At 40.8% G+C, this 14,416-nt stretch overlaps 1 protein-coding gene across 20 annotated transcripts in view; it reads left to right on the top strand.

The window, feature by feature from the left end:
* Nucleotides 1-14,416, top strand: part of PWWP2A (PWWP domain containing 2A) — a 64,678-nt gene that overhangs the window by 36,010 nt on the left and 14,252 nt on the right. For 8 of the 20 annotated variants that reach the window (XR_004183880.1, XR_004183879.1, XR_004183882.1 and 5 more), the window contains one exon: nucleotides 9,571-12,715. The exons of 2 other annotated variants lie outside the window; for them this stretch is intronic. Coding sequence is in view for 1 of the 18 variants with exons in the window: in XM_021939933.2 (XP_021795625.1) it covers nucleotides 6,615-6,734 (120 nt within the window). In the remaining 17 variants the exon portion in view is untranslated. Of the gene's footprint in view, nucleotides 1-6,614; nucleotides 6,735-9,570; nucleotides 12,716-14,416 lie in introns of those variants that run through there. 10 more of the 20 variants (XR_004183871.1, XR_002522850.2, XR_004183881.1 and 7 more) reach the window with 7 other exon arrangements.

The following is a 14,416-nucleotide window of genomic DNA, read 5'->3' as shown; positions in this document are numbered from 1 at the left end:
ACTCTGTCGCCCAGGCTGGAATGCAGTTGCGAGATCACAGCCTTGACTTCCTGGGGTCACGCAGTTCTCCCACCTCAAGCCCCCTACCCCCACCATAGCTGGGACTACAGGTGCGTGTCACCATGCCCGGCTAATTTTAAAAAAATGTTTAGTAGAGACAAAGTCTCCCTTTGTTGCCCTGGCTGGTCTCAAACTCCTGGGCTCAAGTGATTCTCTCGTCTTGGCCCCTAACAAAGTGCTGGGATTATAGGCATGAGCCACCGTGCTCGGCCAGTGTCTCCATTTTTAAGAACTGTAACTGCCAAAATTTTAGGTGAATTAGTGTGACTGTACTTACCGAGTAGTTAGTTGGTTTTGGTTAAAACTGTTGCCTTCCAGTAATGTAAACTTTTATATCAAGGCATATTTGTTTTCCATTAACTTTACTGACATAAAAAGTGGAAAAAGCAAGCAAATTTCAAAAAAATGGTATACATATTATTAAAATATGGCAAAAAGTGTGATGGTATATAAAACTTGGAAAGTAGTTTAATTCCATTACTAATTTAAATGATTTCCATATTCAGAATTGACAAAAAAATTATTTATGAGGCTGAACATGGTGGCTCATGCCTATAGTCCCAGCTACTCCAGAGGCTGAGGCAGGAAGATGGGGTTCCACCATGTTGGCCAAGCTGGTCTCAACTCCTGACCTCAGGTGATCTGCCTGCCTTGGCCTCCCAAAGTGCTGAGATTATAGGTGTGAGCCGTTGTGCCCAGCCCATAAAGCTTTGATGTTGAAAACAGACCAATTGCAAACTCAGTTTAAAGGTGAATTAAATATATATATATTTATATATTTTGAGACAAGGTCTCACTCTCGCCCAAGCTAGACTGTAGGGGTATAATCATGACTCACTGCAGCCTCGACCTCCTAGGCTCAGGCGATCCTCCTACCTCAGCCTCTTAGCTGGGGCCACAGACACATACCATCACACCTGACTAATTTTAAAAAATTATTTGTAGACACAGGGTCTCACTATGTTGCCCAGGCTGGTCTTGAACTTCTGGGCTCAAACAGTAACTTCCGCCTTGGCCTCCCAAAGTGGTGGGTTTACAGGTATGAGCCACTGCACCCAGCTAAATATTGTTTCTTCACATTTCTGATATTCTGGCCAGGTGTGGTGGCTCACGTCTGTAATCCCAGCACTTTGGGAGGCTGAAGCGGGTGGATCATGAGGTCAGGAGTTCGAGACCAGCCTGGCCAACATGGTGAAACCCCGTCTCTATTAAAAATATAAAAATTAGCTGGGTGTGGTGGCGCGTGTCTATAATCCCAGCTACTCAGGAGGCTGAGGCAGGAGAACTGCTTGAACCTGACCTGGGAGGTGGAGCTTGCAGTGAGCCGAGATCATGCCATTGCACTCCAGCCTGGGCAACAAGAGTGAAACTGTCTAAAAAAAAAAAAAGTTGAAAACAGTCATTATTTAAATATGGAAGTTTCTTTGTATCATAAGAATGTGACAGTTATAAAGGCTGGGTACGGTGGCCCACATCTGTAGTCCCAGCACTTTGGGAGGCCGAGGCAGGCGGATCACCTGAGGTCAGGAGTTCGAGACCAGCCTGGCCAACATGGGCAAACACCATCTCTACTAAAAATACAAAAATGAGCTGGGCGTGGTGGCAGGTGCCTGTAGTCCCAGCTACTCGGGAGGCTGAGGCAGTAGAATGGCGTGAACCTAGTAGGCAAAGGTTGCAGTGAGCCAGGATCGCACCACTGCATTCCAGCATGGGTGACAGCGTGAGACTCCATCTCAAAAAAAAAGAATGTGACATGTGACAGCCGGGCGTGGTGGCTCACGCCTGTTAATCCCAGCACTCTGGGAGGCCGAGGTAGGCAGATCACAAGGTGGGGAGTTCGAGATCAGCCTGACCAACGTGGTGAAACCCTGTCTCTACTAAAAATGCAAAAATTAGATGGGCGTGCTGGTGCGCACCTGTAATCCCAGCTACTAAGGAGGCTGAGGCGAGAGAATCGCTTGAACCCGGGAGGCAGAGGTTGCAGTGAGCCGAGATCGTGCCATTGCACTCCAACCTGAGTGACAGAGCGAGACTCCCATCTCAAAAAAAAAAAAAATGTTGGCAGTTACTTCCTTATACTGCCTGGAAATCTGAGTCTTAACCAGAAGCCATCATTAAAACTTCTCATAATTTTTTCTATCCTGGTTGTCAGTATCTACAAGGAAAAGCCAAGTACTTCATAACTGAAGTGTTAGCCTGTTATGATCACACTTTTTTCCTCTTCTCAAATAAAAACCTTGTACTTATAATGCATATCAGGGGCTGAGTGCAGTGGCTCATGCCTGTAATCCTAGCACTTTGGGAGGCCAAAGCTGCTGGATCACCTGAGGTCAGGAGTTCAGGACCAGCCTGGCCAACAGGGCGAAACCCTGTCTCTACTAAAAATACAAAAATCAGCCGAGCGTGGTAGCGGGTGCCTATAGTCCCAGCTACTCAGGAGGCTGAGGCAGGAGAATCACGTGAACCCAGGAGGCGGGGGTTGCAGTGAACCAAGATTGTGCCACTGCACTCCAGCCTGGGTAACAGAGCGAAACGCCATCTCAAAAAAAATAGAAATAAATAAAATGCATATCAGGTTTTAGCAAGGGCGGCTTGTTTTTCTTTTTCTTTTTTTTTTGTTTTTGTTTTTTTTGTTTTTTACTATTTAAGGTAATTTTGTATTTAATTTAGTAATCTAAATCTCATTTAGATTCACTTAAAAGCTATTGAAAAAGCCTAGGAGTGTCAGGTAAAATATGATGGAATTTTTTTATTGCCTCAGAAAAATTTTTTGTAATGTGAGAATGTCATCGAGTTGAGTGTAAAAGATAGAAATGGATACTCAGGAGTATATATATGACTTGCCAGTGATGCAGGTGAGTTTAAGCATTCATTAACATTTTTAGGACCAGGCGCCTTGGCTCATGCCTGTAATCCTAGCACTTTGGGAGACCGAGGCAGGAGGATCATTTGAGTCCAGGAGTTTGAGACCAGCATGTGCAACATGGTGAAACTCTGTCTCTACAAAAACGAAAAAATAAGGTGGGCTTGGTGGCACGTGCCTGTAGTCCCAGCTACTTGGGAGGCTGAGGTGGGAGGACCACTTTAGCCTTGGAGGCTGAGGCTGCTGTTAGCCATGATTGTGCCACTGCACTCTAGCCTGGGCGACAGAGTGAGACCCTGTCTCAAAAAAAACACAAAAAAGATTTTTGCAACAGTAGTGATTAATAGCAGGCTTTTATTGAGCAAAAAACCATTCTCTTTCACTTTTCAGGCACATGGCTCAAAGTACAAGCTCTTGAGCCAGATTTGCTGGATTCAAAGCCTGACTTGGATCAGCCACTTACAAATTATGTGATCTTAGGCAGGTTACTCCCAATATCATCAACTGTGAAATAGGGAGAATAATAGTATCTCCTCATAAGGTAATTGTGAGAATTTAAAAGAATATTTAAAGCAATAAAAAAATGTCTTGCATGAGGCTGTGTAAATACTTGCTATCATTACTACCACTGCAATCACTTTGTGTTGCACAGTCAATTCTGGTAGCTTTTGATACTATCATTCTGCAGCGTATACTCAGTATAAATGAAAATATGTTATAACAATATTATTCGTACCTGAAAATTTCGAGAATCATAGTATGATTATTCACAAATCTCTGGAAGTAGCATGAACTCACTGGTTTTAATAGGCATTTGTAGAGGTTAACTGAATCGAAGGTCATGAAGATTATGGTTAAAGGAGACCTGTGTTAACATATTTCAACTCTTGCCCCATTCATTTATTTAACACACAAATTTCAGTGATCTGGTACTCACTTTCCTATTCTACTCTCCCTTATGCCAAGCACAGGGCCTGGCATGGGGAGAAATGATTGTCTTCTTGTGAATGAATGATGAGCAATTCTGGTTCAGACATGTCCTAATGACCGATCACCATCTCAGATGCCCTGCACATCCCGAATCCTTTCCATGACACATGAGAAGTATCTGAGCTGGTAGGGCTCAATGTAGTGGAGGTCCTATTAGGAGAACTTCACAAATGTGCTAGAACTACAAAGCCACATTTGTCAGCTTTTGGGTAAATTAGCTGATTTGCATAGATGCTGTGTTTCCCTGGGACCATAGCATTTTACTGTTTTAATGTTTTGCAGTATGGTGAAAAAGGATTTGAACATTTTCATTTTTATTGCTGCTCGTATGATTGAGTAGATTGTCTCCTCTTTCTAGGAGGGAAATGCCACACATTCCAAGGCCTTGATCTGTGTGTGGTGTGGCCATATTTTCCCGAGGATAGTCATTTTTACCCATGGCTCATTTTGGGGATGTTCTTAATCACAAATCTGTCATCTCCCGCAACAGTTTAGTTTTTAGCAAGGAATCTGGCTGGGAGTGGCACATCTTGGTGTGCGTCCTGGTATACTGGGAAGAAGTACGTGCAGTTTGTCTAAAACTCCAGTAAAAGAGCTGGTTAGAAAAATAGCACTAAGATTAGAAAGCCAGAAGGGCTATTGTAAGAGGAGATACTGTTGATGCTTTTCCTGCTTGTTCATGTTGCATCATGCTTTACTGTATTAAGAAAATGCATTTGGAGTGTTCAGTGAGATAATAGGTACATGTCAATGCTCTTAAGATTTTAGTTTTTAATTGTGGGCTTTCTTTAAGAGCATAAGCTCTACTTGTTTCGTGCACACTAAGAGGGAGATTGAGGGTTACCCTGTTCTGATTTGCCCTGTTACAGTTCTGCTGCTTCCCAAGAATAGTTGCCATTGTTGCACTTAAACTTTTCTCTCAAAGGACAAAATAAGTAATTTCCGATGAAATTGCCGCCTTTTCATAGGTCTCTCCCTCCACTTACTGCGTCACAGCTGGGTCTCCTTGGCTCTTCCTAATGGATATCCTGTACTAGTGGTAAATTTCTAAAGAAAAGCCTCGAGGCCCTAAAAGCATTGAGGGGAAGATTATCTTAAACACTAGCACAAAGGACTCACAGGCCAGGCACTGTGGACCAGGGACTGGCTTGTTAATATTTTGGCATTTCAGGGGGTTGCAGGTGAGGAATTGCACAGGGAAAGATGAGATCATTCTTTGATACATCTTGGCTCTCCTTGCTTAAAGTTGAAAAGGAGATTTAGAATGATTGCTGAAACCTAACAAGTTTTAATGCAGAGGGAGAGGTTCAAAAGATAATTTCTTTATTGCACTCAGATTCCCTTATTTTGTGATTGCTGTTGGGTTATAGTTGATAGTATTTTAAGTTTTTCCATGAACAAAAGGATAAATACCTCATTATTAAATCTCACCTAAAAAATTATTTTCCCCTGAGCTAAAATTCAGAGGGAATTATTTTTCTAGATCAGTTGTATACAAAATCTTTTCGATGAGTCAGAAAAGCCTTTTATAAGGTTTTCATTATATACTGCTGCTTCTAATTTTAATTTAGGATTAAAAAAAACAATGATTATAAAGACTGGATGTTATCTAACTAATGATCCCAGAGTTGACTACATTGATGTGATAGGTGAATTGTTTTTTATTTATAGTTAGGAAAGTAAGCAAACAAGCAAATATGTTTAAAAATTAGGCTTAAGATAGCAGTCCTTCATTTAAATTATGCTTAGTATTTGAAGTCTGTTTTGAAAGCTTAAGTGTCATCAAAAAGCTTATCTTGTTATAACTGTTATTTTAATGAGGTATTACTTCACACAGTAAATTTAGGTCCTGAATAGTATGCAAGTGTGGTTATTGGGATTAAAGCGGAAAGGGGTTCAGGCAGTGCTTGGTCATTTTGCTAAAAAGGGTCACAAGGGGCTCGGTGTGGTGGCTCACGCCTATAATCCCAGCACTTTGGGAGGCCAAGGTGAGTGGATCACCTGAGGTCAGGAGTTTGAGACCAGGCTGGCTAAAATGGTGAAACCCTATCTCTACTAAAAATATAAAAAAATTGCCAGGTGTAGTGGCGGGCGCCTATAATCACAGCTACTTGGAAGACTGAGGCAGGAGAATCGCTTGAACCTGGGAAGTGGAGGTTGCAGTGAGCCAAGATCACGCCACTGCACTCCAGCCTGGGTGACAAGAGCCAGACTCTGTCTCAAAAAAAAAAAAAAAGTCATTGAGCTCATTAATTATATAGTGTGGACAGGGATGACAGGTTCAGCCTTATCTCTGAATACTGACTGAGAAGATCAGGACTTCTTCAGCACTAGGCTAATGTGAGATTAGTAAGAAATTTTTGTTAGGAACACCCAGTGTGAGTTAGCATTTCCCCTTTCATTTGTAAGTTTGCTTGGAGGGCAGAATCTTGGTGTGCCCCATGGCATCTTGCTGCGGATTTGACTTGAGCCAGAGAGTGCCCTCTCTGGGCCAAGGCTGTTGTGTCTACACGGCTCTCAAGTCTGTTTTCATTTAGTACCAAAGCTTCTCTTTCTGTGAAGCCAGCACGTTATCCAGAATAAATTTGTTATGAAAATTCACCTGAATTTTGGTCTTATTTTAAAACTATTTTTGGTAAAATGGATGGATTAAAAAAACTCGAATGCTTTATTTTTGTTAACTTGGTTTTTTCTACCATAGGTCTCAACAAATGGCAGCTATTACATCAGACAGTGACGAGTCCTGCTGCTCCCTTACAGTGTCTGACAGACCACTGTGGATTCAGACTGGGAGCATTGAAGTTAACAGTGAAACGGGCAGGTCTGTCTGTTTTAAGCCCTGCCACAAAGTGAAGAGGGCATCATGTCATCACTTGATCATTCCTGAAGTAGATTAGGCTAGACTTAAAAGAATTCATTAGTTCTTTTTCTTTAGTTTTCATTGACCTTGGTAGCCGGTGTGCCTTGTGTAGGTGATAGTTTTAATGAATGAATATAACTTTCCATTGATACTACCTGCCATGCCAAAAAACAGGAGTCTCCTGTGAGCTTCCGTGAATTGAGAGCAGATTCTCTTAGGGTGGTAGAAGTTGGGTGTGACCTTGCAGAATTATGTCAAATAGCAACTGAGTCTCCATGGAAAGTCAAAAATACTGGATTTCTTTTATCTTTTCACTATCTCAGTCTTTTTTTGTCACTTTTATATTCATTAAACTTCTTAGTCATTACTTCTTAACTGTATATATATATATATAAGAATATATATATGAAAACATATATGTATATATATTCTTAGTGAGTTAGTCTCAAAACCATTATCATTTACATAAAGCAACTCAGAATTCCAGAGGATGGTAAAAGATAGTGCTGAAATATAGTCTATTTCTTTAAGTACATTTATTAATAACTCTTTGGATAATGCCTAAAAGGCTTATTTTGGGCCCTTATAGGGTAGGAAAAGTTCAGGGATTTCTGTGTGTTTGCACTGCTTGGAAACTTATTACTTTTATTGCTTCCTTGAAGTGAGGCTGTTTAACCCTCTGGTGTTTGTACAGCTAGTGAAGAACTGTATAGTTGCATGGAAGCTGTAATTTGCAAACTGGGTCAGAATGGCAAATTTTGGATTAGAGATTGCAGCTGGGATTTTGGACACTTATCTGTGTAGGAGTGGTAGCCACCCTTAAGATGCGTATCTCTTGAGGGAATAGTGTTTTTTATTTTTCTGCACCTCTCATAGGAATAGTAAGATCTGCTTGAGTCCTTGCCTTTCCTGCCATAAATTTTAACTGAACTTGAACAGGCCTCACTAAAATTGAAGCCAAATATTGAGAGTCATAAATAGAAGGAAATGGAATTGTACATGGGATTGGGTGTTTACCTTTTTTTCTTTCAGTTTATAAAATGGGAACATTTGCTTCCAAAGTTCTGTGTGAGCCTGAATCTATTAGTATTGCAATCATATTAGCACAGTATCTTAGTTTTAGAAAGTAAAAACTGAGCTGAATGTCAAATTTCTTTTCTTTTTTTTTTTTTTTTTGAGACGGAGTCTCGCTCTGTCGCCCAGGCTGGAGTGCAGTGGCCGGATCTCAGCTCACTGCAAGCTCCACCTCCCGGGTTTACGCCATTCTCCTGTCTCAGCCTCCCGAGTAGCTGGGACTACAGGCGCCCGCAACCTCGCCCGGCTAGTTTTTTTTTGTAGTTTTTTTTAGTAGAGACGGGGTTTCACCGTGTTAGCCAGGATGGTCTCGATCTCCTGACCTAGTGATCTGCCCGTCTCGGCCTCCCAAAGTGCTGGGATTACAGGCTTGAGCCACCACGCCCGGCCAAGAATGTCAAATTTCAAAACAGCATAAATCATTGTTTTTTTGTTTTTGATTTTTTTTCCAGAAGCAAGGATTACATTCACCTTTCATCTTGATGTGTGTAGTATTTGTCCCTAGAGGTCACTTTTCATTGCTTGAGGAGAAACGTGATAGAACACCCTGTGAAATGTATTTTGTAGGCCTTAATCTAGTAAGTGAAGGAAGCATGGGAACACCAGAAGGCAACACAAAATCAAGTCAGTTCTGTCAATCATGGGGAAGATACCTCCTGTGAAATGTTTGGAAGTTAAATAATGGGAAGGATGGGGTGGTTTCTCTGTTTTCCTTGTTGCATTGTGTTTGTTGTGTCTGTTATCATTCCACTGAAATACCATTTTTGGTTTAAAAATGCATTTGACCAAAAAATTCATCTTTCTTTCCACGGATCATCTCTTTTGGAATTGAAACTCGTGTTGGTACTTGGGTTTCCAGGTTTGAGAGGCATAATCAGGGATTGTAGAAGGTTTCCGTGGGCATCTTTCTACTTCGTAGTATTAGAGGGAGGTTGGTAGTGTTGATCATTCTGGTCATGCTATTTAGCAGTCATTTTTATAAGCCCTGCCCTTTATAAATACTGCGCTTAGAGTCCTGCTTCTTGTTGGAGGTATGGTGAAGAGGCCTCTGCTGATAATCAGGTTTGCTGGTGTAACAAGGGATACTCGTCAGCCTAACCAGTGTACATGTGTTGTCTTCTAGTATCAAAATGGTGCTCTTGATGCCTTCTGATGTGCTGTGTCTACTTCTGGGGAGGCACCCTCCACTCCCTTCTTTTTTTACTCTCTGCAAGTATGTGGACAGTGTAACCTGCTGCTGATTTGTACATAGCCTGGCTCTGTTTATAAATTTGCTAAAACTGTAGGCTAGTCTGTGCTAGTAGAAGGCCTTTGGTGCTTCATAGCAGTCCCCAGCAACTAAACTGACTCTCACAGCATTATACTGTGAAATGGCAATATAAAGAACAAAGTTAAAATTCCCCTGTTACTAGGCAGATATTTATAAGCAAGTATTTTTAAAAAAACACTCAAGTGCACATTGATTATGTAAAAATGACAGCCATTTTACTTGTGTTGGAAACTGGCCTGATAATACTTCAGAAATAACATGAATATTTCTGCTGGTTTAGAGTGGCAGTAAGTTGTTTTCTTAAAACAACATCGGTCAGGTTTAACCGATTTAAAAGAAAAAATCAGGTGTGATCCCACAGTCTATGTAGGGCTTAAACAACAAGGACATCTTTTCCTCATATAATTACTTGTGCTTAACTACATTTTCTTCCTTTTCTTTACTATATTTCAGCACAAAGACATTAGCAGGCTGCTGGTTTCATGGACCTGTACCACAATGACACAGAGAACACCAGAGCATCAGGACTGAATGAAATTGGAGTTTTTAAAGCTGCACTAAGAAGTAAATGTTAAGGCAGTGGTTAAAAACAAGTCTATAAAGGGGCACTTGCAAATTGTCCTATCTTAAACCGAAGAAAAGGTATTAGGGAATATTTTATAAAAAATAAACTATTGCAATAAATCATGCATGAGATGAGGAGAAAAATGATGTGAATTACACACACAAGAACTCACTTGAATTTTATGTATGAAGAAACACTGACAGTAAATTCTTTTGAATGTGAAGTTCTTATCAGTACAGTTTGGACAGGCCTAAAAGACATGGGATGATGCAGAAATGCTGAATTATTTTTCATACTTAAACTTTGTGCTTTCTCCAAGGTTTAGGTTAATCAGTTCAGATACAAGCAAAGGTATTTCTAAAATGGCTCTTCTATGAAACAGCAATAGTCACATATGCCAAGGCCAATGTTTCCTTCAGGGTGCCAGTAGAAACAACAGAAAATAACATTCTGCTGAAAGGATGGCAAAGTGCCCCACCCCACCCCACAAACAAAATTTGGATCTTTTCCTTCTTTAATAAAGCAGGGCTGTATTATCTTGAATATATGTTTGCTTGTTAGAACATATTAAGATATATTTATTTGCCACTAGTATTTAACATTTTGTGCACATTTTCATAATTACATTCTTACCTTTCAAATTTTGACTCAAAGAGGATAGGCTAGTGTTGATCTTGGAGTGCAAATGTATACTCCAAGAGCTAGTTCTTAATTCTGCTGGGTTGGAAAGCCTTTTATTATTGTCTGTATCCTTACTGGTTTTATCTAGTTCAAAAAAGGTGACAGCGTCTAAATTTTGATGTGAACCTCTCTCCAGAAAGCCCCTCCTAAGTGCAAGAAATTCTAACAGGTGTCAGTAGGACTTGGCCCTGGGGGACAAGTGGCAGGAACAGGATCCTTTAAAACAGTGTCAAACTTTTCATGCATGGAGCATGAATTCTTACTAATAGAGACTGTAATTTTTTTCTTGTCTTTGGTAAATATTATAAAAAACCTTAATTTTTCTTTTTTAATGAATGGAGAAAACATGAGAAAACCAGATGGACCTGTTAGTACTACATTTTTAAGGCATTTTATATTTGATGGTGCCGTACTTTTAATAATAATAAAACTGAAGTTTTTTAGTGGCAATACCGATTTATTTTTTAAACCAGAAAGATAATCCATATTGATTACTTATTACAAAAAAGGGAAAATATGCCAAAAAATAAAAACCCTTAAAATTCATATGAAGCAACATAACAGGTAACTGAGCACTTGGCTCAAGTAGTCAGACTTTCCATAATGTTACTGTGTAAGTTTGGAATTACCTAATAACCCCAGACTCAGGATTACCAAAGGGTTCTGGGTGAGTTTGAAAACATTTAATACACCTATGATTTGTTTTACAACTTGAAGAGGCAGGCAGTCTTGTGTCTAATGAGCTTAATGCAAATTCTAATTATACTGCAAATAATTTGAAGTTTTTATTGCATTCTACAATTGTCTGTTTGGAAAATTACATATTATGAAGTCATTATATATTTTATCAAGTCAGAAAAAAATCAGCTCAGGAACTGTAGCAGCAGGGAGTTCTAAAGATGACATGAACTATACTATAGGGGTGCCCTACCCTATATGGCCTAGGGCTTTGGTTTGGGTCAGTCTTGTTCTTTCAGATACATAACACCAGCAGTACCTTTCAGGCTCACTTCAGGAACCAGATAACTCCCAAACCATGGTGGAATTATACATGAATTGTATAATCAAGATTTTTAATTAAGCTTTAGAATTCTTTATTTGTGTAGAGTGATGGAAATGACCAAGAAGTAATAATATAAAGCAAAAGAATTGGGAGAGATCAGGTTATAAGTATATAAATATTTTTTTTCTCTCATGGCATATTCTCAAAGGTGTTCTGTTGCAAACCAGATTTTCCTTTTTTAAAAAATGAAACTTGGTGGTATTTAAAATCTAGACCTACCATGTTGCTATTTCACTTTCATTGCTTTAGTTGCTTAATATTTAAGCTTTGCTTCATGCTACCTTTTGTCTGTACTTCAATCTTCATAAGCCTATTTTGTTTTGTAGACTTGAATGATAAAAATTGTTTCTCATCTTAAGTATGCTCAGAGTTTTAAATGTTAAAGAATGTTGTGTAACCTTTATCCAATAAAGTCTTTGATTTTTTAAAAATTTAGTTATTTAAAAACTATGTTTACTTTTTAGGAGTTAGTTTTTAAATTTTTTTTTTTTTTTTGCTATTAAAATTCAATCACTGGCTGTACTTTAGGGAGCTGTTTTGAGTAGCAGTGCTTCCTAAGGAGAACAACCTGCAGGAGATTTTATGGGACCTCTTTATGACCAAAGATAGAGAAAGGGTGAACAGTTTAATTAGGACCCTGTGCACAAACATAACTGCTTTTTGACAGAAACAACCTACCCTTCAGCGTTGGATGTAATTACATGCCTGCTGCTGGGTTTGTCTTGTTTTCCTTTGTTTTAATTTTAAGGAATCCTGCCCTTATGGACAGATGGTCTCTTCTTGAACAGCCCAGCACATTCAGTGAGAGGTCGAGGGTTTGGCCTAGGAATCAGAAACACTTGGTTATCAGGAGAAATGAGCCTTTTCAAACCTATAGACAGTTCACAGGACTGGCCCAGCAACTTAGGTCAATGTACTTTCTTTTCTGTTTCAGAAAAGCAATCCTTTGGCTGCCTGTTATTCCAGAGTACATGAAGGCTTTAATCTCAAACATTCTCCCATTTCAGTTTATCTAAATGAGTATGAAAAAGAGACCACAGGAATCTGGCTCTGCTAATATCTTTTTTCTCTCAAACGTCTCACTAATGAAAATGGAACAGAGAGAACCAGGGAAGATTAACAACTCATGTGCTCATTATCTGAGAGGGCCTACAGGAGACTCACACTGATCCTGGTCATGTATATCAGTATATTTATAGACACGACTCCTACAAGATGCAGGGAATGAGTGATGCAACCCATAGATGCAACTGAAAATCTTACTGATGCTGGCCTTCACATAAGAAAGCGTAAGTTCACTTTTTCCTCTTTTCGAATTAAAGGATTTTTTTTTTTTAAATTTAAATAATAGAGACTAGGTCTTGCTTTGTTGCCCAGGCTGGTGTCAAACTCCTGGACTCAAGTGATCCTCCTGCCCTGGCCTCCCAAAGTGCTGGGATTATAGGCATGAGCCACTGCACCTGGCCATGATTCTTTTCTCAGAATAAGAAATTATTTGAATAAAGAGGTTTTTTGTTTTTTTTTTTTTTTTTTGAGACGGAGTCTTGCTCTTGTCGCCCAGGCTGGAGTGCAGCCGGCGATCTTGGCTTACTACGCCCGCCCTCCCAGTTCAAGCTTCTCCTGCCTTAGCCTCCGTGATAGCTGGGATTACAGGCATGTGCCACCACCCCCGGCTAATTTTGTATTTTTAGTAGAGATGAGGTTTCTCCATGTTGGTCAGGCTGGTCTCAAACTCCTGACCTCAGGTGATCCGCCCACCTCGGCCTCCCAAGGTGCTGGGATTACAGCGTGAGCGACTGTGCCTGGACTTTTTTTTTGAGATGGAATTTCACTGTTGTTGCCCAGGCTGGAGTGCAGTGGCGTGATCTTGGTTTACTGCAACCTCCACCTCCCGGGATCAAGCGATTCTCCTGCCTCAGGCTCCCGAGTAGCTGGGATTACAGGCATGTGCCACAACGCCTGGCTAATTTTGTATTTTTAGTAGAGACAGGGTTTCTCCATGTTGGTCAGGCTGGTCTCGAACTTCTGATCTCAGGTGATCCACCCGCCTCAGCCTCCCAAAGTGCTGAGATTACAGGCATGAGCCACTGTGCCTGGCCATATGTTGTTTTTTAAGGATCCTTTTCTCTAGTGATTAGCATGCTGCCAAATCTTTGCTTAATTGGAATGAGATTTATTTATTTAGAGACGGAGTCTTGCTCTGTTGCCCAGGCTGGAGTGCAGTGGCACGATCTCGGCTCACTGCAACCTCTGCCTCCTGGGTTCAAGCAGTTCTGCCTCAGCCTCCCGAGTATTTGGGATTATGGGTGCTTGCCCCCATGCCTTGCTAATTTTTGTATTTTTAGTAGGGATGGGGTTTTGCCATGTTGGCCAGGCTGGTCTTGAACTCCTGACCTCAAGTGATCCGCCTACCTCGAGCTCCCAAAGTGCTGGGATTACAGGCGTGAGCCACCATACTTGGCTTGGAATGAAATTTCATGGCCTTAACAATTCCTTTGCTTTGGTACCAAGAAGGTAGTGAGCTTGGGGTGAAGGAGAGTATGATTCAGGAAAACTGTGCCAGAAGAAGAGAGAGCTGGCCAAACACAGTGGGAAAACATTGTCTTTAAGTGTTAAGAGTACTTTCAGGGTTAGCCCTTTCATTTCCTTGTGAGGCAAGTTTGTAGAAGCAGCTGTCTAAAGGAGGGAAAGCAGGTTGGTGATGTTCAAAGAATGACGTTTTTGGCTGGGCATGGTGGCTCACGCCTGTAATCCCAGCACTTCAGGAGGCCGAGGCAGGTGGATCATGAGGTCAGGAGATCGAGACCATCCTGTCTAACACAGTGAAACCCCATCTCTACTAAAAATACAAAAAATCAGCCGGGTGTGGTGGCGGGCACCTGTAGTCCCAGCTACTCAGGAGGCTGAGGCAGGAGAATGGAGTAAACTCAGGAGGCGGAGCTTGCAATGAGCCAAGATAGTGCCACTGCACTCCAGCCTGGGCAACAGAG

Source organism: Papio anubis, chromosome 5 (assembly GCF_008728515.1).
Source record: "Papio anubis isolate 15944 chromosome 5, Panubis1.0, whole genome shotgun sequence".
Classification (NCBI taxonomy): domain Eukaryota; kingdom Metazoa; phylum Chordata; class Mammalia; order Primates; family Cercopithecidae; genus Papio; species Papio anubis.
The sequence above is the reverse complement of the archived record's forward strand: the minus strand, read 5'-3'. Positions and strand labels throughout refer to the sequence as shown.